General features: G+C 50.6%; 11 protein-coding genes across 11 annotated transcripts; 4 read left to right on the forward strand and 7 right to left on the reverse strand.

Moving 5' to 3' along the window:
• Positions 1–186: 186 nt before the first annotated feature.
• CC77DRAFT_308412 (hypothetical protein) lies at positions 187–1,797 on the reverse strand. Its single transcript, XM_018531183.1, has one exon. It carries the CDS (start codon positions 1,621–1,623, stop codon positions 259–261), a length of 1,365 nt encoding a protein of 454 aa, XP_018390673.1. The 5' UTR covers positions 1,624–1,797; the 3' UTR covers positions 187–258.
• A 23-nt stretch (positions 1,798–1,820) lies between these two features.
• CC77DRAFT_1090814 (diphthamide biosynthesis protein 1) lies at positions 1,821–3,624 on the reverse strand (the record flags this gene model as incomplete). The annotated part of the gene is made up of 2 exons (XM_018529537.1): positions 1,821–3,385; positions 3,444–3,624. 2 exons carry the CDS (start codon positions 3,622–3,624, stop codon positions 2,139–2,141), a joined length of 1,428 nt encoding a protein of 475 aa, XP_018390674.1. The 3' UTR covers positions 1,821–2,138.
• Positions 3,625–4,080: 456 nt separating this feature from the next.
• On the reverse strand, positions 4,081–5,138 carry CC77DRAFT_1037410 (YeeE/YedE family integral membrane protein; the record flags this gene model as incomplete). Its single annotated transcript, XM_018527062.1, has 2 exons — positions 4,081–4,800; positions 4,851–5,138. 2 exons carry the CDS (start codon positions 5,136–5,138, stop codon positions 4,081–4,083), a joined length of 1,008 nt encoding a protein of 335 aa, XP_018390675.1.
• A 970-nt stretch (positions 5,139–6,108) lies between these two features.
• On the reverse strand, positions 6,109–7,392 carry CC77DRAFT_308598 (hypothetical protein). The gene is made up of 2 exons (XM_018531186.1): positions 7,108–7,392; positions 6,109–7,048 (listed from the first exon to the last, which is right to left on the reverse strand). Exons 1-2 carry the CDS (start codon positions 7,190–7,192, stop codon positions 6,270–6,272), a joined length of 864 nt encoding a protein of 287 aa, XP_018390676.1. The 5' UTR covers positions 7,193–7,392; the 3' UTR covers positions 6,109–6,269.
• CC77DRAFT_1090816 (phosphoglycerate mutase-like protein) lies at positions 7,364–9,679 on the reverse strand. The gene is made up of 4 exons (XM_018529538.1): positions 9,508–9,679; positions 9,349–9,456; positions 8,863–9,290; positions 7,364–8,811 (listed from the first exon to the last, which is right to left on the reverse strand). Exons 1-4 carry the CDS (start codon positions 9,520–9,522, stop codon positions 7,740–7,742), a joined length of 1,623 nt encoding a protein of 540 aa, XP_018390677.1. The 5' UTR covers positions 9,523–9,679; the 3' UTR covers positions 7,364–7,739.
• Positions 9,680–9,725: 46 nt separating this feature from the next.
• CC77DRAFT_308593 (DUF1168-domain-containing protein) lies at positions 9,726–10,717 on the forward strand. The gene has a single exon (XM_018531185.1). It carries the CDS (start codon positions 9,918–9,920, stop codon positions 10,530–10,532), a length of 615 nt encoding a protein of 204 aa, XP_018390678.1. The 5' UTR covers positions 9,726–9,917; the 3' UTR covers positions 10,533–10,717.
• A 1,464-nt stretch (positions 10,718–12,181) lies between these two features.
• Positions 12,182–12,657, forward strand: CC77DRAFT_1004892 (hypothetical protein; the record flags this gene model as incomplete). The annotated part of the gene is made up of 3 exons (XM_018523308.1): positions 12,182–12,216; positions 12,265–12,569; positions 12,623–12,657. 3 exons carry the CDS (start codon positions 12,182–12,184, stop codon positions 12,655–12,657), a joined length of 375 nt encoding a protein of 124 aa, XP_018390679.1.
• Positions 12,658–13,872: 1,215 nt separating this feature from the next.
• Positions 13,873–15,232, forward strand: CC77DRAFT_1016227 (hypothetical protein). The gene has a single exon (XM_018524183.1). It carries the CDS (start codon positions 14,354–14,356, stop codon positions 14,936–14,938), a length of 585 nt encoding a protein of 194 aa, XP_018390680.1. The 5' UTR covers positions 13,873–14,353; the 3' UTR covers positions 14,939–15,232.
• On the reverse strand, positions 15,144–17,507 carry CC77DRAFT_1076552 (hypothetical protein; the record flags this gene model as incomplete). The annotated part of the gene is made up of 4 exons (XM_018529248.1): positions 15,144–15,787; positions 15,877–17,115; positions 17,151–17,364; positions 17,395–17,507. The coding sequence occupies 4 exons, from the start codon at positions 17,505–17,507 to the stop codon at positions 15,350–15,352; spliced, it is 2,004 nt and encodes a 667-aa protein (XP_018390681.1). The 3' UTR covers positions 15,144–15,349.
• A 979-nt stretch (positions 17,508–18,486) lies between these two features.
• On the reverse strand, positions 18,487–19,306 carry CC77DRAFT_1004895 (pectate lyase-like protein; the record flags this gene model as incomplete). The annotated part of the gene is made up of 3 exons (XM_018523309.1): positions 18,487–18,687; positions 18,747–18,980; positions 19,031–19,306. The coding sequence occupies 3 exons, from the start codon at positions 19,304–19,306 to the stop codon at positions 18,487–18,489; spliced, it is 711 nt and encodes a 236-aa protein (XP_018390682.1).
• Positions 19,307–22,007: 2,701 nt separating this feature from the next.
• On the forward strand, positions 22,008–23,699 carry CC77DRAFT_309002 (hypothetical protein). The gene is made up of 2 exons (XM_018531190.1): positions 22,008–22,338; positions 22,389–23,699. Exons 1-2 carry the CDS (start codon positions 22,307–22,309, stop codon positions 23,548–23,550), a joined length of 1,194 nt encoding a protein of 397 aa, XP_018390683.1. The 5' UTR covers positions 22,008–22,306; the 3' UTR covers positions 23,551–23,699.
• Positions 23,700–23,787: the final 88 nt, after the last annotated feature.

Raw genomic sequence — 23,787 nt, forward strand, 5'->3', positions numbered from 1 at the left:
TTGGTCATATCCTTCTTCATCGCGTTATCAAGACCCCGGCGCAGTACGAGAGGCCGAAAGTAGCGACGGTAGATGAAGGAAGTGAGTATAGCATGTCATGGATAGAAACAGCGACTATTCAGTGAGATGCAAGGTCTTGGTAACTTATTCTAGACAGACAGTAAGACCACTCCGTGAGACGCTACCAAGCATATAATTCTAACGAACTCAGAACAACCAAGGTGACCAACGTACGACACGGTCTCCCAGTCTCTCGGTTTAACTTAATTTCCCCTTCTTCGCCTTTCCCTTCGCCTTTGCATCACCACGTCCTGCTTTCTTTCCAGATGTCTTTACGGGTGTCTTCCCAGCCAGCGTATTCATATCCCGAGCTTTCTCGTTCTCCCGCTCCCGCGTACACATTTCGCAGTACCACTCTTCTTCTTCTGGGATCGCCTTGCGGATGTTAATGCAACGACCATGATACCAGCCGATTGGGCATTGTTCGTTGTCGCAGCAAATCATGAGACTGCCGTCGTCAGGAAGGCGACACGAACAATAGGGATTGGGGTCGTGCGCAGTCTGAACTTGGGTTTTTGGTTGCGATTTGCGTTGCGCTGTGGTCTCGGACTTGGCTGGAGCCTTAAGCTTTGCTTGAGGTCTAGTCTTGGGCTGCTTCTGTTTTGTTTCATCGGCAGGCGGGATGGGGGTTTGGTGTCGCTGAGATTGACGGCGTATGCTCTGGACAGCTTGTGGTTCGGAAATGACAGGAGCAGGAACATCCTGTACAGCTTGTGGCCTACCTTGCACTACAAATTCGGTTACGATTTGCGGAACAACCGTTTGAGCAGTTGGCGGTTCGGACAATTTCGATGTCTCGGGTATAGGTAGACGGAGGACTGGAACCTTCGAATCGGTACTACCCTGCTCCAAGGGCCAGTCTTCTACCCTAAGGAAGCTTCCATTCTCACTCAGCTTACCTTTCTCGATTGTGAAGCGTCGCTGGAGTTGTCCCTTCTCATTCATCACCTCGATGCTCTTCTCGTACAACTTGGTTTCGCCATGGCCTTGGAGGTACATGGCCGCTGATTGCTTCATCGCATGATTGGCTTCACCAAGGCTCTTGAAGCCACCAATGAAGAAATGCTCTGCTTCATCCCTGGTATCGCAGTGCAGGTCGATGTACATACCATAATGTACAGGCAGAGCAGGCGATGCGCTGGCACGCTGCCAGATACGATCACCGATGGCGTCTTGACGAACAGAGGAGACTGCGTCCAACTCGTAGCGCAGAAGAATACGGTTTCTACTGTCCAATATCTCGTAAAGGTTATTAGTGTTTAGCTCTGTTGTCGCGCCCCAGTGTACGTTTGCCTCAATCTCCCCAGCAGCATGCTTACGCATGGCTTCGTAGGCACTGGTGAAGTCTTCAGACACAGTAATGAGTCGTGACACTGCGCTGCCTGACGCTTTGAGAAGATCGTGCATGTAGACGCCGTAGTGAATGGCAGAATCCGGAGACTCATCAGCGGTAGTTGCAAGGGAATCTAGTCGCGCCATCTTTGGAGAGCGCTGAGGAGCGATTGCAGAATTCACTGATCGCTTCCGCTTCTCAGGAGTAGCGGCAGGTGCCATTAGACTCATGTCGGGCTCAGTGATCTCGGTCTCGGAGATGGGAGGAAGAGCTGTTGCAAATGACAGTATTGCGGATCAGAAGATGTTAAGATGTTTCCTTCCAAAATCACAAGACAAATTAGAGTTGGGTCAGTGGGAGTGGTTCATGGACGAATATCAGAGCAAATGTTGACTGTAATGCAGTGAGCTACCGAACAAGGTGAGTGCTTAGAAGTGAATTTGTATACGTCCGTATTTGTGGGTATCACTATAGAAAGATGTTTCTTTGATGATGTTGCGATGAAAGCCCGGAACAAGCGAAAAGTATTCTAGTCCAGTGAGAGCATTGGCTCTGGGCCTCGAGACTTTTGATTGGGGCCACTGTTTCCCTGCGCCGATTTGCCACGAAGACAACCTGTAAAGCCGAAGGGAAAGATGTGAAAAGTCCCAAAGAATAGCAAAAATCTGTAAGCGCCATGCAAAAACATAAATGATATCCATTTGAGCGGAAGCGAAAGCCGTCGTCATATAGAATCAATCAATATTCATGCTCCAACTGGTACCTCCGCGGCCTTCACATGGTCTATAGTAGTCCGCCCTAGGCCCTCTTTGGCGTAAAAGTCCATGGGATAGAGATTCTTCCTCTCCTTCGCTTCAGCTCTCCTCACTGTGTCGTCTTCCTCTAGCCATGGCGCGTCTCTCACGCCGAGCGTAACGAGTGCCTCGTAAGGGCTCAACAGCGGCCTTGGGAAGGCGTAGCCCCAATCGATGCTCAACCTGGGACATGCAATTTGTACCCAAGCCTCTACATCTGACATCATTGCCAACTTTCCAGGGAAGATCTCCGACATGAGCAAGTTGACACACTTGATACCTTGTCGCGCCAACTCGTTCTCAATGAGCGTCAGGGTGTGTGGGTTTCCCTGTCTGCCTAGTGAGCCAAGAATAACACCCCAAGTGCGTGCTTTCCGGGCTGTGAGGATGGCAGTGCGCCTCAAGTCGTAGAGAGAGTCGTGTTCATAAGTCTCATGTGTAAGTCGCCTCGAGTATGGATCGTAGCGGTATGCAGGTATATGTGGATTGGCGATCATGGCGCTCTCAAGATGAAAACGTCCATCGCCAAGATATAATATCATGTCGGGCACCTCCTCCTCTTTGCCTCTCGCATTGAGCTGACCTGGCTTGATGGCCATTGACGGTGACGTGCAGCCGAGAATTTCACCCTTGGATAGAGGTGCAATCTGCGGCACAAATGGGTTGTAGCCTTCCTTGCGCAGTATCGGCACGATGCCGTGTATTGTAGCGTTGAACTGAATAGTACCAACCAAAGCGATAGTCTTTCCGGCAGCGAAGTTTTCTGTGATGGTATTGATCAAGTGCTGTGTGTCGATACTGATGGAGACGAAGATGTACAACGTCGCGATCTTGGTCACTGCTACCGGTATCAGACAACTGTGCGCGTAATGTATCAAAAGGTCGCAGCCGAGCGCTCGCGCTGTGTAGTCGTCTATGCAGCACGCCCCGTATGTGACATCACCCATTATCAACGTCGAAGTACCAGGGCAGAATCGCGTCAGAATGTCGGATATGGTGGTTGCGAATAGCAGCAATCCCTCGGGAAACTGCAAAGCTATCGACTTGGCTCCTGATGTCCGTATGCGGTGTATACATTTGTGGATCTCGAAGTTGTAGTTGGGCGGTAGGAGCGCGATGGCGTCGTTGATTTCTTGGTCGTGCAGAATCTCGTCGGGGATCGCATTCAGGACACGAGCTGTACGCCGAGGCTGGGCAACTTGGGTACATGTTAGGTCCTCAGTGCATTAGAAAGCTCTTCTGTGGGCTCCTCACACCTTGTATCGCGCTCGAATCTTCAATATTGGCATTGGGGTCTGCTTGCTGCTCGCCCGCCTTCTCTCCCGCCTTTCTCCCTACGAAGCGCCTTTTCGGCTGTTTCTGCACGGGCGCGACCTCTTCTGGCATACTCTGGTCCGTATCGGGACCCAGGTTGGTTGCAGCTCTATCGTCCTCCATTGTGTGTGGTTCGTGGTTGAGCGCGTCGCGGGGATCGGGTGGGATGATGTGGCGGGGCGAACATTTTTGGCAGGGCTGAACTTCCAGGGTCCACAAGTGTCACTTCTTCAACTCTAGCCCGCTAGCTAGTACTCACTCATTAGAACAAGACGATATATACGCCGCTGGGCCTTCAAATATCGAGAAGAACGGCATGCCTACCAACAACATGACAACGTCTCCTCTCGACTCGAAACGCGTGTTCACAATCAAGGGGGCCACACACCACCAAGTGGCATTCTCGCGAAAGCGCATAGCCTCCATCCAACTTATAAGTATGTCTTTACAATCATTACATTAACATTATATGCTTCGGCATTACTATTCTAGGTCCACAGCCATGAATGAAACAAAGATCTATGTTGGGTATCACGTAACACAAACAGCCACGTACTGCACGTACAAGCACCAACCATTTCATATGTTCAGTTTCCCTCCAAGCCAGAATCCGCCAATCCACAGGGCACCCCAAACTGGCTGAGAGAAAGCTCGAAGCACCGCCGGGCCGGGACACGTTCCCGTCAAGCCCCAACCAATACCAAAAGCCACAGCTCCCATCACGAATCTTTTATCCACATCTTGCAAAGTCTTCGTAGGCAGCGAGAACTTGTCGGCGAACGATGGTGAGCCGTGAAGACCTTTCACTTGATTCTCGATCAGATTGGGTAACACGCCGAAGACTATGACCAGAGCAAGGGATGGATCCCAGTGTTGCAAGTTTGGGAAAGAGAGGAAGGCTGCAACTTTGTCTGGGTGTGCCATTTGCGAGATATGGAGACCAAGAGCAAAGAGTAAACCTGACAATGCTTGCGTGGTGACACGCGCAGCAGACTGTTCTTTGGTGTCCTTGGTGGTGGTGGGCGAAACTGTGACTTGAGCCACAATTCCGGGTATCGTTCGAGTAGCGATTATGCTCAACGCTGCCAACACAAGAAGTGACACAGTCGTCTCTGTAGACGGATATACGGGTGCATAGCATGGTGTACTGCTAGGGCATACCGACGTCGATAAACTTGGGTGAGCGAAATGATGGGTTATAACTGCCGTGGGAAAGAACGTAGCGACGGCGACGGCTGAGCGGCCACTCAGTCTGGAAAGACCACACAACATGTGTCCGGAAGTGCATCCATTCGACATCTGGTTGTTCGAGTCAGTCCTGTAAGATTCCTCTATTGAGAATCTCTCACCTTAGTTCCCCATCCTATGAGGGCACCAGTTGCTACTGTTGCAATGACAACTTGAGAACTGATCTGTAAAGCAGGGTACTCAGTGATCAACTGTGGTGCTAATGCCTTCAATGGCACGTAGCTGGCGGCCATGCCAGTGAAGAAGGCGAGCAGTTCTTTCGTGGGCGCTGAGAAGAATCTGCGTAGATAGCCACTGGCACCCAGAATATCTCCATTCTGATAAAGGAGGTTGCTAGTTGCTTGATGCAGCAGCAATGCGCCGATGGTGGTCTCGATAGGCGTGAACATTCTCTTGGTAAGGTATTGTCGTATTGTCGATAGTCTTTACTTTCAAGACTTGACTTTCATCAAGGGGTCTCCCTAACGGATGGTGCAGCAGAACGAAAGTAGCCAAATCAAAGAAAGCCACAGCCAATACAGGCCAGCAAGCCGTTTGTAGACACCTCATTATGAACCCCTAGATACTAATCAGTCCTAGATCTTCCTCGCTAACGGCCCAAAGCGGCACACGTGCCAATCGCCGTGTAAACATCCTCCTAGTCGGCGACCTCGAGATGCAAATGTGGACTTAGCCGAGATGTGGCTATTCTGACGATGGTAATATCGTGGAGGACGGACTGGTGGCGCGCCGGCAGCAGATATGCACATTCCCCTAAATTGCCTAGCGTGGCCCTTAAACGTGGCTCGCGTGTGGCAGGTGCGCGGGTCTTCGGCGACGAGAATGGACCCCAAGGATAAGACAAGGGAACATTACGCGGGTTATGGCTTGCACGACCGCATGGCAAGGCTGATGGCTTTGAGGACGACGTTTGGTCGAGCCGATGAGACGTGTCACGACTTGACATGTCGTATGATTGCTGCGTCGTAATGACGGATGGAAGTTGTCCCTGTCCAGATGTGTTCGGTGTCCTCGAGGATGGTCGGCGACTTCTTCTTCGCAACACGTAACATCGGGAATACCACGGAGTCACTGCAATACGGTATGAATTACTAAGATGATCCGAAAGGTACCGGTCGGTGTCTAGAAGGTTTCTAGAAGGACTTTGTGCGACAAGTGGAAGGCGCTGTCGGGCAACAGCCACTGGCGCAACTTCCATTAATGACGTCTACCACAGCCGCGGGTGGCCTCTCTACAAGACGCGTCGCTTGTCTTCCAGTAAACAATCTCAAACACGAGTTCTCGAAATTCTTCACACCGCCGCGGATCGACCGCATATAGGACCCGCTTATCTACATTATTCTCCGTGGTTGATCTGCAAGTCGAAGCGACCTCGCCGACCAGAAGGCCTGTTGTGGAAGCAAAGAAATACTTCTCAAATATGAGCAAGCATGCCAAATTGCCCAACGATTTGCGATACGCCGTTGACGCCCGCGAAGACACGCTGCGAATATCTTTGCATCCTGGGTTAATGCCAGCCTTTAATTACCAAACAACTCCTCGAACCACCCTCTCGCCCAATAAACCCTCAACCCGTTCCACCCCATCAAGCCCTCCAACCCAACCGCTGCCAGCCACCCATCCATCTTCCCCCGCCTCCTATTCCGTCTGGCCGTATGACTTCGCATCCAAATCTCACCGAACTCTTTCTCGATCTCGATATGCACCTTGACATGTCTCGCACAAATCCAATCCAGATCAGGATACACGAACACCTCCCTCACAGCCATGGTAAAGAAGGAGCGCCAAAGCGGGTTCGTGTGTAGAGAGAAGAGGGTTGCGAAGTAGGTGCTGGTATCCAATTGCTCGTTGCGCCTCAGCCTCTCGCGCATACACTCAGCGTCATCAAACCTGAATAGAAGCTCGGGTTGACGAAGTTGGAGAGTAAGAAGCGGCGCTATGTCAACGCATGATCGATTCGTTCGCCATGCATCCTCACCATCCCAGTTTTGCACTCCGATCACTACGTCGCCGACTGGCATGACAATGCCGCGTTTGGTTATATTGAGGTCCTCGACAGCAAGAGCAAAGTTGCGCATGCATAAGTATAGATTCGTGTGTGCTGCATAAATAGGGAGGTACTCTGAGCGTACTTGGCGACAAGTTTGTGCAAGGCCTAGGTCCTGACGTTGGAGACGGTGCCACTCTACGTTCTTGTGGTAGTCTTTGATGTGCTTTAGTTTGACTCTCGTTTTCGAACTCGAGCATGGATCATCTTTTAAACAGGCTGATACGAACAGGTAGATGATATCGCGGAGTTCTAGGGGTCGGTATTAGAGAGTTGGGATACTGCATAGAGATTCACGATGATGAACGTACCGCCCGGCAGATCCAAGAAACCAATTTCATGGTTGCTTTTGAGCCCACTGGATGCATCAGGTTCTACGCGAATTGATATATCCATCTTGCTGGTTTGCGATATTGTAACGTTTCTCGTCTGGGGGGGTTCGATCACCCAAAGTTTTCGTAAACGGTCACGGTCACAAAAGTCCTGCTACAAAAAGACTAAGCAGTATATCCAGAAACATCTTGACGACATTTATAACAAAGATTTGACCTAGTCTGTCTACTGGTATGACTCTTTCGCACGTAGTGTTGTGCACAGCCACAGCTTACATCCCTAAGATGGATTAGTCCTTGATCGATTGGGTGCGAGGCTGAAAACAAGCTGAACTGGGAACGGGAGTATCAGCCTTATGTTCACATACTAGGCTAGTAGTCAAACCACATATACTCAAGGTCTAACCACATCCTCAAGAAATTCAAGACCGATATCTCTGATACATTGTTTCATCGCCTATTCCTTCTCAAGTACAATAGTTCGGACAGAAATGGAGGTCTACGAGGCCAGCTCGATGAGCAAAACCCTTTCCGAAACGTCCAAGGGTCTGCGATGCTACAGCAGCATTATTTTCACGTTCGTATTCGACATGTCGTTCTTCCAGGAAGCTTCAATACACCTCACCAAAGCCCTTTCTTTCCGCATCTTGCATCTTGTCAATCTCCGTCTCTCCAATCTTGGTCTCGGTATTACCAAACTCGTCATTTGCTTCTCGCTCCTCCTCGCTCTTCTCGACAATCATGTTACCCTTGAGCGCCTCCACGAGGATCGGTTCTCCTTCCTTCTCCTTGGCGAACGCAGCGTCGTCACTAGTGGCATCGCCGTCACCTAGTCTGTCAGTTCTGGCGCCGTTTCCCATGCCTGATTCCTCCTTCCAGCTCTGCTCTGTCTGCTTGCGTTGCAATTTGCGTTCCTTGGACTGTTTGCGCTGTGTTGAACTTGCCCGGAGGAACTTGCGGTGGTGAACCTGTTGCATACCTGGGAAATAGTCTGAATCGTCAGAGAAGCCCTCGCCTGGTGTCTTATGGGGCTGCAAGTGGCGAAGGACGGCAGCGGTTCGCGGTTGCGCATGGTTACCCGATCGCGACATGGAAGAAGCTGCTTCCTCGCCCTCACTGCTCGTAGCATCGTTGGACGCATCGTTTGGAGATGCTGGTGTTGGTGGCATTTCCGGGATATTCTTAGTGCTCTGTTTTCGCGATAGCTTCGCTGGTGAAGGTTCATTGATGATGGGAGCATGTTCAGTCTGCGGCGCTGCGACGGGGTGATCTTCCTGTTCGCTTTCTACTGGCTCCATATGTGTGACTGCGGGGGGAGGCAGCTGCTGGGATTGATGTCCCATGTACTCCATGGTGTTCTTGCGCATTGGTCGGCGGGGGTAGTTGATCTTGTCATGGTCACAGCCGTTGACGCAACCTCCCCATCGGCGCGTAGGTATGGTAGGGGATGATGTGGCTCCTGTTTGACCTAATCCAGTCAAGGGTGTAGCTCTGCTCGGTGTAGATGAGGTAGCGCTCTTGGTCTCTTCTTTCTCCTTGGCAGCGCGGCGCTTGAGTTCTGACCATGTCCGTAGCTCGTTCTGGAGGATGTATCGGCCGTTGTTCTCGCTTCGCTTCATGATGATGAATTCGCAGTGGTTGACGTTACGGAGGTCTTCGAAATACTCAACCGACCAATGGTACCTGATTGTGTTAGCACTCTGAACGAGGACCTCGAGCTCCAATGCAGCTCACCATTTCATGAGAAAGACACGCGACATCAGCCCGTGAGTAACCAGGACGCAGACACTGGGAAAGTTGTCGTCTTGGAAGGACCTCCACAGGCTCTCGTTGAAGCCACTGACACGATCGTACGCGTCTGCCGCGCTCTCGCCATCAGGTATGCGGTAGAAGAAGTGACCATAGTCGGCCCTCTCCTGCCACATGCGCTCCATCTCGGCGGAACATGGCTGGAAGTTGCCGAAGTCCTGTTCTCGTATCCGTGGCTCTTCGTATACGGTTATCTTGTTGCGAGGAAAGGGCGATGGCGTGGGGTCGTCCGAGGTCAGCGTGCGGAGGATGCCTTCTGTCGTTTCTCGCGTTCGGCGGTAAGGTGAAGTGTAGAACTGGAGTGTATCGTCTGGCTTGAGGAGAGAGCGCAGTTGTCGCCCCGCTTCTTCTGCCTATGGTGGCCTGAGTCAGTCATGTCTCGTCTCAAGCTTCGGGGCACAGTGAGCGTACCTGTGTCCAGCCATGCTGGGTCAGTTTCACTCGGTGGTCAGGGATGAACTGGTGGATGTCGCGATTCTTGTTTCCCTCGGATTGGGCATGGCGGATCAATATGATCATCTGCGTAGCAATCAGCCATTGACCTTGGTGGTATTAATAAAGTGGACCTACGCGGGGTTTCCCCATGTTGGAGTAGGTGGGATGTGTGGGCGGAGAGACTTTTGGAGGCTTGTGTGTGGGCAGTTGCTGCTATGACAAGATACAGAGAGGTTTGCAAGGCACCAAGGAATTATGTACAGAGGTGCAGGGAAAGTGCGATCAAGGGCGTTTCATGTGTTGCTGCAAGCCCGACGATAGCGGCGGATGGCGACTTCGCTGGCGCAAATGGCTCGTCTCGCCGGCCGTAGCGGGCGTTCGCCGCAAATGCTAGCGCGTCATCCCTCGCGATTGCTTCCTAGTCCTCACAACTTTTCTACATTGCGCCAAACTATCTATTTCACGTCGCATCACACTGCGTAATCGCATCTGACTCGCCAAACAAACCTCCGCCTTCAGTCAACTCTGGGTACTCAACACCCATCATGTCTGAACCCATCCCCGAGTCGATACCCACATCCGCCGACTCGCGCTCTCATCGCCCGACAAAGAAGCGCGCCCTCACTCCACGCTCAGCACAAGCCTCACAGGTCGAGGCCCTCTTCGCAAAACCCGACCGCGACATCCACATCCCAGGCTCCAGCGCGCTAGCCAAATCCTCTCTGCCCCCAGAAATTGTTGCCAATGTACAAGGATCTAGCGCAGGTGCTGGAAGTGGCGAGTTTCACGTCTACAAGGCGAGTCGGAGACGCGAATACGAGAGGCTGAGGATGATGGATGACGAAGTGAAAAAGGAGGAGGATGAAAAGGAGTTTGCAAAGCGGAAAGAAGAACTAGAGAAGAAGGACAAAGAAAAGACTGAGAAGAACCGACTGAAGAGGGAGAAGGCGCGACAAAGGAAAGAGAAGGCTAAGAAGGGCGGAAAGGGCGGCGAAAGGGATGGCACGCCGACCGCAGAGGACAGTAAGACGAAGAAGAAGTTGGCGCCAAATGCGAACGCACCAAAGACTGGTGCAGAAGAGGACGCGGATACAAACAACCAAGGTGGAGAGGTCAAGAATGCCGAAGAGATTGGCTTGGTCATCGAAGACGACGATTGAGAGACATAGGCGCATAATCATAAAGTGGTTGCCTAGGGGGGAAGAATAGTAATTTCAATCCAGCAAAGCTTCGTCAAGAGCTGATGGAGATACCCGTCACGTATCTGGACCAGAAGGTGCGGTGACATGTTTTACTCAAGAAATTCAGTGCTGACCTTAGGTTCGAAAAGAGTCCTTACAGTTATCATCTCATGCCAATAGTTACACTGTCCTCTGCCTTGCGCAATTTCCTCATCAACAGTCGCAACCCCTTCGCAAATCGCTTGGCGACTGGCGTCATCAACTCGTTGCAACTTGCGCTCGATTCGCGTCACGCATGAGCAATCAAGGCTCTGTTGCTTTTCAGTGATCAGCAGTACGACAGGAGAATTATGCAGGTGCGGCCCGGTAAAGTTGGCGGCTTTTTACATTCCAACCAACCACACCCACTGTCTATCGCAGTACCTTGCCAGCGTCATATGTCTGGCTCATTGCAACCTTATTTCATCTACTCTCGACAAAAAACCATTTACTTCATCTTCGATCTGCCAATCGAAGTGACTGCGCCATGAGGGCTGGGTGTTCAAGGCATTACCGCAGTCAAGTTCCGATGAGGCGCAAGAATGCCGGGTTAAAAGCCGCCCCTCATATACCAATTTACCTGGAATTCAACCTTGATTGATACCCGCAGACCTTGTAAAGCTCCTTGTGTCTTACCCAAGAGGCAAGTTTGTTGGACCTGCATAACACGTATTTTGAAAACGCCGACTTGCCGACGCGCTCAGAGCTGCTTACGCCTCAAGACCCACAAAAAGTACTGTTGAGTACTTCATGAGCTCACCACTGGCCATGGCGGAGGAGACCCGAGCCGCAACCAATGCCAGCCTCTAAGCCCTCAGAAGAGCAGATCCCTCGTTGTTTCTGATTCAGAGCAGAGAAGTGGCCGGCTAAACAGCCCAGTAGCTTCTCTCTAAGAGAGACACGTCCACGATCTTGGTACCCAAAGCGGACAATCTGGACTTAGTCCCTATCCGACTTCAAGCAGCATCAGTCGGACCTTGGATATAGTCACCCACATACTGCCATATCTGCCGACTTTTCTGAAACTCCGATTCAATGCGAAGTCGGAGGCTTTAGGCCACACAGTCGATTAGACTATTTCTATTGGATAGTACAGATGAACCGTTTCAAGCCATACCTTTGCAGCGGTTGTACAGATCGTCTGCACCTCCAATGGAAAGCTTAATTAGACAACAGACCTGGCAACAGCCTGCGATAGATTACCCACTCTCCGCTACAACCTAGCAAGCCCTCCTTGTGTAATACCCACGCAACGTCATCTCTGCTCAACAACATGCCGGCCCCAAAGCTCCGCGAGTGAAAGAATTCTCCGACATCTGGGCTTTGATAGCCGGGCAATCATTGCGTTACTAACATGTTACATGCGATATTGGGGTTCATCTACGTAGGCTTGTGTTCAGAGGGGTGCGCTACAGCGGTAATCTACGCTGACGTCTACTAGCCGGGTACGCGTACGCTTTGAGGACACCGAGCCATGGATGATCAGAAGTATAAGACAACCTCATGTCAGAAGTCTAAGTCGACATCAGCAAACAGCATTCACTCCACTCTGACCAACTCAAACACTCGTACTCGATCTACCACTCATCATGAAGTTCACTGCTATTCTCATCATGGCCGCTGGGTATGCCAACCATGCCTATTCCTCAACAACATAGCTAACACGCTTTAGTGCCTTCGCCGCTCCAATCGTCGAGCGTCAGGTCTCTGGTACACCCCCAGTTGGCATCCCACCCTTCCCTACCGGTCCTTTCCCAACGCCTTCTGGAGGCTTCCCGCCGTTGCCTACTGGAGGCTTTCCATCTGGCCCACCACCATTCCCCACTGGTGGTTTTCCAGGCTTCCCTAGTGGAGCACCTCCATTCCCCACCGGCGGCTTCCCTGGCTTTCCAAGCGGCGCTCCTCCGCTCCCAACTGGAGGTTTCCCCGGTCTTCCCAGCGGCGGTCCACGACCAAGGCCTACTAGACCAGGCTCCGGTAAGTGGCTTATTGTCTCGCGTAGAGGAAAACGTTATGCTGATCTCTAGTAGCACCTGTGCCTACTCCCATCGGTCCTCCAGCCTAGTCCTCCTGATAGCGATAGTAGCTGGGACGGCTCGATCAGACGGGGACGTTTGACGGGGACGTGATATAATACCCACTGTGTATATACTTTGAATGGAACATCTTGGCAGTCCTTGAGATATCTTCTCCTTGTATGAGTCCTTTACTGTGTGCTGCACATCTTGCTGTCATCTCGCAGCGCACGCCAATTACTCCAGCTCGATAGCCTCAATGGTCCATTCGCCGACCTTTTATCTTGGCTGAATATAAAGGTGGCTCCGCTCCCCTAAAGTCGCGTATGTATTCCAATGTCTGATTAGATTCAAAGCTACTGGTATAGCAGTGCGATCAACAACAATGCGATCGTCCTGTGTGACATCACCCCATATATACCAACAGCGCGATATACTTGAAGTCGCTGTCAACACCTGTCATGATGAGTTTTCCCTGGAAAGATTCTGATCATTGACCCGGCTGGAGCTCGAATATGCGGGTGCAGTGGGGTTCGGGAGGTTCATAGTGAAGGCTAAGCAGTGGGTCTGCGCTGACGGGTGAACGAAGCTGGCAATACCTAGGTAGCGTCGGCCCTAATCTTCGTGAATCGTTCTGCAGAGTCGATAGTGTCGACACGGAAACAGTGTACAATTCCAAGGATATGAGACGGTAGGAAGAGGGTTGTTGAGGCAAGGTCAAACGAAGCCAGGCATGCTAGACAAGGCTGAGATCTCACATACTCAGCAAACGCAAAGTTCTTCGGTATGATCCGTTTCTTACCAAACACGATGCCATAAGATTCACGTGAGCGCAAAAAGTAAGGCTTCCAAGGCGTAGAGGTATACTCGTCAGCTTCAACAAGAAACTCCACGCGACAGCTAGATGATCCAACAAGCATAGAACTCTCGAAACTTCTCTCACATCACCTTACCAGTATTACTAGAACATTTGTGTGTCAGTTACGTTGCGCAGCGCGTGCTGACCCTGTGAGCAGCATATGCGATCTTAGGTAGTTCAACCTCAGAAGCAACGTCATTCACAAGCTGCGTTATCATACGAATAGTACGCAGCACATCCGCATTACAGAAAAAAGAGCCAAGACTCCAAATTAGTCATACCAAATGCGATGGACATGTCAAGTAACATCGGAAGAGTTGCGGCTGAGCACTCAGCCTCCACGTTACCTAGGTATTTTCCCCGCAACTTACTAGAGTCTTACCTCACTCCAAACCGGCCCCTACAACTACCGTGTAGGTTGGGCGTAATGCACCCATCACAAGAGCATCAGCATCCAGACGAAAATAGCGATGCGATTTCGGCTCTCTAGCGAATCAATCGCAAGCTGACAGCTGAGGTGGTGGCTGATGCAACCTTCCAAGGTTAGCTCCATCGTACTGTCGCTATGCTAAGCGAGAAGCTGGAGAAACCAAGCTTATCGTAGGATGTGACATCGAAGTGCTTATGCTTTGTCATAGCATCGGCTGTTCGCGTGGACGCTTGCCTGACCGCACCCCGAGCCCTTTGCTCCTCGGCGGACGAACCGCCTCCACCAAGCTGAGACCTCACGAGAGAACAGCGGAATCTGCTTCCCAAATTACTTGAGAAAAACAACGTGGGCTGAGCGCAGTACCGTCTCACGGACGTCAGGTCTCCCAAAGCGCACTGGTACGATGCTACGTGGAGGCATTGCTGAAGGCCATCCATGACAAACATCGCAAGCTACAATGGCAAGGCTGGAGGGTGTTCAGATATATAAGAACAAGACCTATCTTCACTATATGGAAGATCATCTCATTACACAACAACAAACCAACAACAACTTTCTACTATCTCCTACTTTCTATCTTCACTTAATCATCTCCTTCCAACACTCACTCAGACAACCTTCCAACCACACACCAATTTTCAATATGAAGGCCTCCATGATCATTGCATCTGCCGCTGCTCTCTTCACCTCCGCACTTGCGGCTCCAGCCATCGCCCGTGATGCGCCCCTCGTCTTCACCGTCCAGCTCGCCAATGACCAGAGCGGCAAAAACGCCAACGCCGATGTCATCGTCAACAACGCCGCCGTAACTTTCGGCCAGCTCTTCGGTGGTGCCTTCGGCCCCCAGGTCTGGGCCACTTCGCTCCAGGCTGTCAGCCCCGGTGCTGGTGGCAACAACGTACAGTGCGTGGTCAAGGACCCCAACTACCCCGGACAGGCCATTGCGCTCAATGCCTGGAACACTTTCATCGACCTTGATGGAAACGTCAACGTTGCTACTCCTACCGACGTAACCTACTTCACTATTGAGTGCCAGTTGTAAACGGCTATCTGAACGGGTCAACAGGGGAGTGACGTGAGGGTGGTAGACGGATAGTAATGATTTGCGAGGACGTTCCTTTGATCTTTGGTACATTTGCATAGCGATTCTGGTGTTATTCTTTTCTTGTTTACTGTTATACACATTCCTTCGCCCTTAACATGGGAACTAGAGAGGCTTAGTAGCTAATATCACTCCTTTGTGAGTGTGAAATATAACTCACATTCATACATTTTCGAATCGTTCCTTCTACCACAGACCTAGACGCTAAAGTATGCTAAGAATATAAATCAGATAACAAGAAACCCAGACGAAAAACAAAAGCCTAAATACATCGAGCACGCTTTTCAATTGAATTGCCATGTAAAAACTACCAGAGTCTCAAGGCGCTTCCAATACGACGAGTAAATTGCCTCATCTGCTTGGGCCCCGCCCTCGCCCTCTACCTCGCCCTCCCCTGCCGACTCTAAAGGGTCTCGATATTGGGGAACTTTCAGCTCTTCTCTTTTCGCCAACACGTGGTCTACTAGAGCCTATGGTATCACCCCATCTGTTGTCGTTCTCCAAAAGTGCCATCTTCTCCTTTGCCTGCTGCACCTCGTGCTGTTTCCACCTTCTCTCTGCCTCTTCGGCGGAGTCCCCAAACTCTGCCGTCATCCTTTTGCAAGCTCTTTTCTGGTGAGGTGCCTCCGTCAGATGGTTGTGAACCTCACACCATCGCTTCCGCACTGCGATATCGCCTCCAGTAGTGAATGGATCACGTATGTAGCAGATTCCATGGAGAAGCTTGGCGAGTGAGCGGAACTTTGGCTTGCCATCTGGGTTTGTGTTGATAAACACGCCCCATTCACCCTGTGCTTGGGTATCCCAGAGAAAACTGTAAGATATTGCTATCCAACGGCAAAGCGGAGCATGGTTGGAAGGTGCTCAAAAGCGCGTACGACGGTGTCTATGGTGGGTAGTTGTGTCGTCTCCTGGTAGTTTGTGCTCTGGAAACGAAGCAAAACGACAAAGGCCAAGCCGTACTCTTCATGCAGATACGTGAGTATGTAAAGAGTGATCAGGTTTTCGTAATACTGAGCGAGAGTTGAGAGGTACTTTCCGAATGGCTCAACTTTGTCTTTTTCCCTCAAGAATTCATACATCGTATAGATAACACTTCTCACCTTCTTATTTGAACTCTTGAGGAGTTGGAGCATGTCTGCCAGTTCCAGAATATCCATTTTAGGGGATACTCTTATTGGAGTATCATTGTCGTCATCCTCCTCTTCTCCGGCGTCAGGTCGTATTCTATTGGGCGCCGTTATTCTTGATGCCAGGGATCTGGATGTGGTCGTCGTAGGTGGAGTATTGACTGCTTCTCCGTGGTGATGTGTGCTCTGTGTACCAAGCCTGAGCATGTTTGGTGCTTTAGGTGTGTTCGGGTGATCTTTCATGGCAGCGGGAAGGTAACATTGTATTTGCCTGAGCCGGCAGTGTTGGCAAGAATGACCAAACGTTATACGAGACAAGTTGCCGAGTTGTGGCAGATAGACTTTACACTGATAACCATGGGCTTCACAGTAGCCGCATCCTTTGCCATCAGCTACCTTGCCATGATAGTGTTGGATCGCCCGCGCATGGGCAATCTCAAATTTCCGCGAGTACGGAAGACGATCCCAGCCTTCGCCTATGGGATACTTGTAGCCAAACTTATCCTCAGAGGGTGGCTCTATAACGTAAGCGGCGAAGTCTTCGATGTGTTTGACTGGGTCTAGCCTATGTGGTGTCGCAACATTGCTGTCCGTCATCCTTCTTGCACGCTTTCTGGATATGTTTGGACCGGGCCTTGCTTCGATCACCGCCCATGGGTACATTTTCCGAAGATTGCTTTCTAGCTCCGGGGTTTGGGCAATCTCTGTCTCGTCGAGCTCGATGATCATTTGCTTGATCCCGTCGGGTCTCTCTGCCGTCAGAGCCTTCCAGGCCCTTTCTTTTTCGGCTACTATGCCTGACGATACGATAGTAACACCGGAATAGCTAGACTTCAGCTTTTCGCGGAGTTCTGGAACCAGATCCTCGTCATTAATAGTGAAACTGATTTCCTTAACACAAGGTGGGATATTGGCCTCTCTTATCGCCTCCCACGACGCGGTCTTTCCTCCAGCATCCTGCTCAGGCGGCAAGTTGTCAGGCGGGTCCTGGGTGGGGAGTCCTGGGTCTCTGAGCCCAGAACAGAGTCGCAGTCGTCAATGTGAACACCATTGTCGGTCTCAACTAGCGCTTTCTTTTTTTGAACAGATTTCCCCACTAACTCATTCAGAAACCCGGCTGCTGCGCTGACAAACTCCATCACCATGTTCTCGGGGTTGACCTCACAGCTGCCCAATGAGTCTCCGTCTTGATCTGTGAGGTGGAGTTCCAGCTTTTGGTGTCTGTTCAGGTTAGCTCTGGTGTGAACCGTAATGATAATCACCTACAACGTCATCTGCTTGGTGGGCGTGATGCTTCGCTCAACAGCCCGTATAGCTCGTATAAGCGCACATTCTTCTGCTGTCAAAGCGAATTGATATGTTGACTCGTTCGCCGCCATGCTGAACGATCGCGCGCTCTAAATATTGGACGATGCAGATCTCATGTGCTGCTTGTTCTAGACGCTGTGGAACTCAGGAGGGATCGCAGATAATCGTTCTCGCACAACCGAGGCACGGCGTGCGATGCAAATCGCCGGTTTCAGTAGCAACTGTGCGACAGGATGAAGCCCTGATGTCGAATGTTGTCTTGTACAGGATAGTGAATGACGTATCTTTCGAGCGAGTGTGACAAGCGTGTGTCCGCAAGCCGCATCTGCAAGTACCAATTGCTTAGTTGCTTCTGCTCGCTTCATGCGCCACTCAGACAAGTCCTTGGGATGGCTGATAACTGATAAGCAGAGGAAGGAGTAATGCTACAAATCATTCTTACGAAAATGGTTCAGGTTCCGCGACAGCATTGATAGACTGGGTCGACAACGCGTTGGTGAAATCGTTCGCAAGTGGTCCGAACGCGTTTGGGAGGAGGCCGCGTAAGCCTGGAAGGGTTTAGCGCGTTCCGGTTTGGGTTAACAGCTTAAAGCAAAGTGATCCGCGCTGTTCTTATTCAGATATCGCGTACCCATTCTCCTGCACGAACACCGACTACATTTTTGTACGAGATATTTCTGTTATTAGGCTTCATGAAGGGGTTCACCGCATACTGAACGCGCCACGCTAAGCTCTCGACTCAAATGTTTGCGCAAACACGAGATGATGTTACGGCCTTGCATAGCTACCAGGCAGTAATGCTGGGTTGATTGACGACGAGAAAGCCACCTCAAAGTACAAGCAGCTCACTGAGTCAAAAGCAAGCGCCATCTGATAGAGCGGTGCGCAAGAATTTATTTACGATGAAGTGAAGGTATGTACAGAAATTTGCAAAGAAAGTTATTCACAAGAAAGTATCATCGCTCTCGCCGTCTCTCATCGCTACTCCCATCCATAGTCGATTCTTAGATCCGGGATCAACCGGATCTACTATTTAACGAGGCCATCAGCTTAACCAGAGCAGGTACCAGCCTTCTTGGGCTCGCAGCCACCAGCGCAGCCAGTGTACATCTGGCACTTGGTCTTCGCATCAGAACAGACGTTCTTGAGTGTGGCAGTGTCCTTGTAGTTGCTGTTGATACCAGCGAGCTCGCCACCGTTGACAGCGGTGACGCCCTCGATGTAAACGTTACGGGCGCATTGCTTGGAGCACTACAGAGTTGGTAAGCGAATATTCTGGCGAGAACCCTGTCATAGCATGAATCACTTACGTTTCCGCAGGAGCGGTAGAGCTTGCCGTAATCATTGACGTAGAAGTTGATGATGTTGACAGTTCCGCAGCCATTGTGCTGGACGACCTTGTCTGAGGCGTGGTAAGCACCGCCACCAATGATCCAGGACTGCTTTCCAGCCTTGTCCTCTTTGATAGAGATAGCGTCCTCGCAGACATCCTCGAACCAGACGAACTCGAGAGTGCAGTGACCCTGGCAGTGTACACCTTCGGCCTAGCATGTCTTTAGTGTTTGTCTCTCGCTTGATCACAACTGATGCTTACCTGGTTCTTGCCAATGATCACATTACGAAGGGTAGCACCCTCCTTGAGTAGGAAGACGGCGTCGGCAGCACCTCCCTCAGACTGACCAGAGCAAGCGCCGCTACCGCGATCAAATCGGTACCACTGACCATCATAGGTCTGGCCAGCAGCGACCTCGATGACCTTGCTGTTGGTCTTAGTACCAACAGCCTTAGGGACACCACCAGTGTAGCCGTTGCATGCAAGAGCAGTAGGAAGGAGGGCCGTGGCGGCAGCGAAAAGTCCAGCGAACTTCATGGTGAAAGATGGTGATCGAGAGCGGAAGATGAAACGGAAGTGATGGTAGAAAGAATGTAATCGAACGATTGAATATCAGAATGCTCCTGGCTGTTGGATAGAGCCTTAACCGGTGGGATATCCAGCCATACTTATAGGGACCTGTACATCCTCTCTCTCACGTCCTTCCCTAGCACGCTCAGGTATCTTTGCCATGCCTCCTGCACTGCTGACCTCGCACCCTCAACTCATCTCATCTTACCGCATTAGGGTTGCCCTCCTTGTTCTTCCTCCTCTCATTCGCGGACCTCGACATAGATCTTGGCGATGGTCTTTCCGCCCGAGTCACAGCAGGGCCAAGAGCTGCTGTGAAAGCTTGGTACTGGAAGGATGCGCTTGAAGGCGAATATCGGACGGTACCATGTGGTTTTGGCATGGTGATAGTACACGTGAAACGCCTAGTAGCCTCCACTGTGTGTTGGCGCTTGTATGTTTAGGAGAGTGACATGCTGTAGCGCAAGGCTTAGCGCTGCAAACCTCCTCTCATTTCCTCTTCGACCATTGCTTCCGCCAACCGGTATTTCGCCGGTGTCTATCCTGTATGCCCGCTCTTGGACTACTCGGATAGTATCGATAGTGGAGACTACACGACGTCGGTTTTTGAGGGGTTGCGCCACGCGCACGGCGATAGAAAGAGTCGGAAGGTAATGCGGAGAGTTCTGGTTGCCGATGCCAGCAAACAGCGATCTTCTAGTCTCTGCGCTCAGGTCCTAATGGAGCTGATCGCTAGTCACTGGGTCAGGCACTTAGTGGGCAACTGGCAATGTACTCTACCAGTATCTACACTATCTTATCTCGTCCAGAAGAAATAAATGCATAGTTAATCTGGTCTGCGTTCTTTCCGCCAAGAAGGGCGACACGGATGCAGCCCATAGAAAAGGATTGGCAGCGGGCATACCGCTTGCGGCGGCCTCACGAAAACTAGGAACTACCGTCTAGAACGGTGTGTCGGTATGCACGAGGCTGCTACAAGAGTCAGTTATGGAGACACTGAGAAGGATCTGGGCTCTCAATAGATTAAAAATACGCTTTTCAATATCGCAGCAGTGACGGCGCCTTTTGCATGCGGCGTGATAATCGAGATATTCTCCGAACCCACCTCACACGAGTGCGACCTGGCGTGTAGCATTATCGTGCGGAATTAGGGTGTGCAGATTGTTCTGCGAGGGCGCAGGACTCAAGTGGATACCACACAATAATGTTTCTCGCCTTGCGGGTACTGATCAGTAAACATAGGTGAAATTCGACACCAGGAGGTTCATGCGCTACCTAGCCACAGAACACCAAAAGCATGGGAATGATCAATCCAACATTTCATTCAGTGGTTCACGTGAAAGCGGCCAGGCACCTAACATGGCAAGGCGATTGGTACCGTTTTGAGCCAGGTTACAGCTATGCTTTGACTGGTGGAGTGTCTTAAATCCATCAATATGGGGTACATGATGGAGTACATGGTGGCGTGCATGCAGAGTGCGTCGGCAATGCAACGGCTTCAAAACCCCAGATTTCGGAGAAAAGACGGCATCTGTGAGGAAATAAGAGAGTGTATACAAGATTACGGGACAATATAGCAGGCGTTCGTGTCATCAATTCCACGAATCAGCGTTATGCCCCTCTGCCTTGTACAACACAGCGGTACACCAGTTGTTCTTGGATAGAAACACCTCTACCACGATGCAGAATCCGAGCAGACAATGGTTATCTGAAGTGCACTCGTTCTATTCTTCGGAAATTATGGAATGGGGTGGCACAAAGGCTATAGTGGCTCAGCAAGTGGCGCAGGCGTGCTCTTGGCTAGGGTCTAAACTGGGAAACAATAAATCCCACCAGCATTGTTCTACCTTGGAATCTCAATACGCGAAGCTGCATCTTCTTATTCCCTTCTTCACAACCAACAAGAGATATATTGTCGTCGAGATAAAGCCATAATTAAAGCCACGCCAAGTGGAGTGAGCCACACTCGACTCCACAGCCACGGGCTACGCCACTTTTTATCTCCAGGATGGACTCGAACGTTTCATATCGAAGGATTCTATCTAAGGCCCGAAAACGACGCCGGCACCTGAAAAGGAGGAGATTAGGGGTATTAGTATCCGGCTATCCGTCATGCCCGGCCACGCATTGATTCAAGCGCGAGTATCTGCTATTGGCCTTCTATTTCCGGTCATGTCTCCACTTAAACATGCGTCCACCATGTTATGAGTCGCACGCGGATAGTGTTCGGCATCCAAGCCGGTTTCGATTTTTAGACGGTCATACAGCATATCGACTAATTGCTACGAAGCTAAAGTGTACACCTCATAGCAATGCGTACTTGTGTCAGATCTTGATCAAGAGTTGGGGGAAATTTTCGCAAATGTGAATGCGATCCGGAGATCTAATGTACTGTACTTATGTTCTGACTTGCTAGATCTAGGCACAGCCAGACTTGATCATGGATTTTGGTTCAGGGTTGAGTGAAGCCACGGAACTGCAAGTACGTCCCGTTGCCCTTCCAATACTTGGGTACCGTTGACCCCGACAATATCGTTGTTGTGGTCTTCACGATCAGCTCGTCGAATTCTCTGTCCAAGTCATCTGCGTGTAGTCGAAAGGCTGCGTTCTTCTATGTTGATTGACTCACGACAGTCCAGTCAATCTTTGAGGGGGTCTTACACAGGCTCATATTTACTACAACACGCGTTTGCATGATACAGGAATCAGGACGCGTCGAGAGACCATCAGTTCCATGGTTCGTGAATATTGCGCCTTCTATCGATCACTCGCCAGCCATTGCCAACATTTGTATGTATACACAAACAAGATCCACTCGAAGTACCAGCTACAGCGGTCATGACGCGAAGTCTAGCAGCTATAGCAAGAACACTACCCTTCCACAGAGTGATAATTCTTCACGCTGATTATTAGTATCCGTAATGCGGTACTGCTCTTTCCATACTGGGCGGTTGATAAGTTAGAAGCATGTCAACAAGATCTGTACTATCCTTGTCAGAGTAGGTCTTTATCTACTTCTATAGTCGAACACACCACTGACGTAACTTAGCAATACGAGCCATGCGGTCGGTAGCCTCCGAGCACTCAAACGATCGAACATAGTACCACTCCCCACCGCATCACACGATGAAACGTGCTGCATATGCTTGGATGTATATGGTCCTTCGCACAAAGTCGTCACTGTGCTCATCAAAGACTGCTACCATCGCTTTGGTCAACAATGTCTTGATGACTATCTCAACAGTGATAGTCCTCGTAATAACACATGTCCTCAATGTCGGAGAGAATGGTATACACGACAAGCTGCTTGGATGGCAACAAGGGACATAAGCACAACAGAGAGTTTAATAGCTTTCAGTTTGCCGCGAGAGCCGGCTCGATTCGAGCGACGGGCGAGGACGCATCGAACGCAGCGTACTTGGGCATATGACCGGGCTACAAACAACAGTCTCATCAATAGTCATATGGATGAGATCTTCAGGCGACTGGATTTAATCCAGAACATTAGCGATGAGCAACACACTTCGAGTGCAGATACCCGCGTGCGTCTTCAAGCAGTTGAGCGCCGTGCCCGAAGGCTTTACCAGGAGCTTCAAAGAGCATATGAAGACAACGCAGCATATCAGGCGCCTTCAAGTGCAGGGGTGCGTACGCAAGAGCCAACACGAGACCTGGGCACTTCTGGTCAAGACAGTCGTCTAGGAAGGAGACGCTTGATGGAAACAAATTCGCTCGAGCTTGACCATAACCCTTACTCCCCAATGAGCATCGCAAATCACAACACAGATGCAGTGCCACGTGCCACTCCAACGTTGGAACAAATTTCAGCGAGAACCAACACCTCTTCAGACAGTACCTTCGATATTCATCGGGAATCTCCATCTCCGCCTCCAGAAGATCCGATCAGTCCTGGTCACTATGCAGAGTATCTGCGGTGGGGTGGAGACATGATCTCAAATGATGACCTACCTAGATTACGAGAGTCTTCAGAATCTTCTGCAAATGGTTCGGGTTTCGCGCGTGTATTAGGAGCAAGAGACCGTCAGCATACCTCGATCATAGGTTCACCGAAGAGGACGTCACTACTACCACGACTCGTATTCATACCTCGAATGTTACACCCTAAGAACGCTATAAACGTCTGGCCAACTAAGCAGTGCCACAAGATACAATCTCAACTACACGGCTGTATCTCAACAACGTATTTCTAGTACACACACGCCTACACAGCTGTCTCGAGGTTAGCCCCAACCTCGTATAAGTCTCAATGATGTAATGAGCCAATGAGACTGACCACAGATAACATACCGTACGAGTCTCGGTCCGGGTTGGGAGACTTTTAGTATCTCTTATAGGTTTCGAATGGCTCGATGCGCTGCCTAGAAGGATGTAAAACCCAGCAAGTGGCTGAAGATGTCTTGTAAATGTTCTCAGAGAAGCAATCCGAT

This window comes from Alternaria alternata, assembly GCF_001642055.1.
Source record: "Alternaria alternata strain SRC1lrK2f unplaced genomic scaffold CC77scaffold_2, whole genome shotgun sequence".
NCBI lineage: Eukaryota > Fungi > Ascomycota > Dothideomycetes > Pleosporales > Pleosporaceae > Alternaria > Alternaria alternata.

What these genes read in the sequence shown, in the direction of transcription:
- CC77DRAFT_308593 (XM_018531185.1), top strand. Translation starts at nt 9,918, where the DNA reads ATGTCTGAACCCATCCCCGAGTCGATACCCACATCCGCCGACTCGCGC.
- CC77DRAFT_308412 (XM_018531183.1), bottom strand. Translation starts at nt 1,623, where the DNA reads ATGAGTCTAATGGCACCTGCCGCTACTCCTGAGAAGCGGAAGCGATCA.
- CC77DRAFT_308598 (XM_018531186.1), bottom strand. Translation starts at nt 7,192, where the DNA reads ATGGATATATCAATTCGCGTAGAACCTGATGCATCCAGTGGGCTCAAA. An exon ending in TTTCTTGGATCTGCCGGGCG is followed by an intron (nt 7,049 to 7,107) that starts GTACGTTCATCA and finishes ACCGACCCCTAG; the next exon opens with AACTCCGCGATATCATCTAC.
- CC77DRAFT_309002 (XM_018531190.1), top strand. Translation starts at nt 22,307, where the DNA reads ATGTCAACAAGATCTGTACTATCCTTGTCAGA. An exon ending in TCTGTACTATCCTTGTCAGA is followed by an intron (nt 22,339 to 22,388) that starts GTAGGTCTTTAT and finishes GACGTAACTTAG; the next exon opens with CAATACGAGCCATGCGGTCG.
- CC77DRAFT_1090816 (XM_018529538.1), bottom strand. An exon ending in CCCAGCATGGCTGGACACAG is followed by an intron (nt 9,291 to 9,348) that starts GTACGCTCACTG and finishes AGGCCACCATAG; the next exon opens with GCAGAAGAAGCGGGGCGACA. An exon ending in CGTGTCTTTCTCATGAAATG is followed by an intron (nt 8,812 to 8,862) that starts GTGAGCTGCATT and finishes TAACACAATCAG; the next exon opens with GTACCATTGGTCGGTTGAGT.
- CC77DRAFT_1016227 (XM_018524183.1), top strand. Translation starts at nt 14,354, where the DNA reads ATGGCAAGGCTGGAGGGTGTTCAGATATATAAGAACAAGACCTATCTT.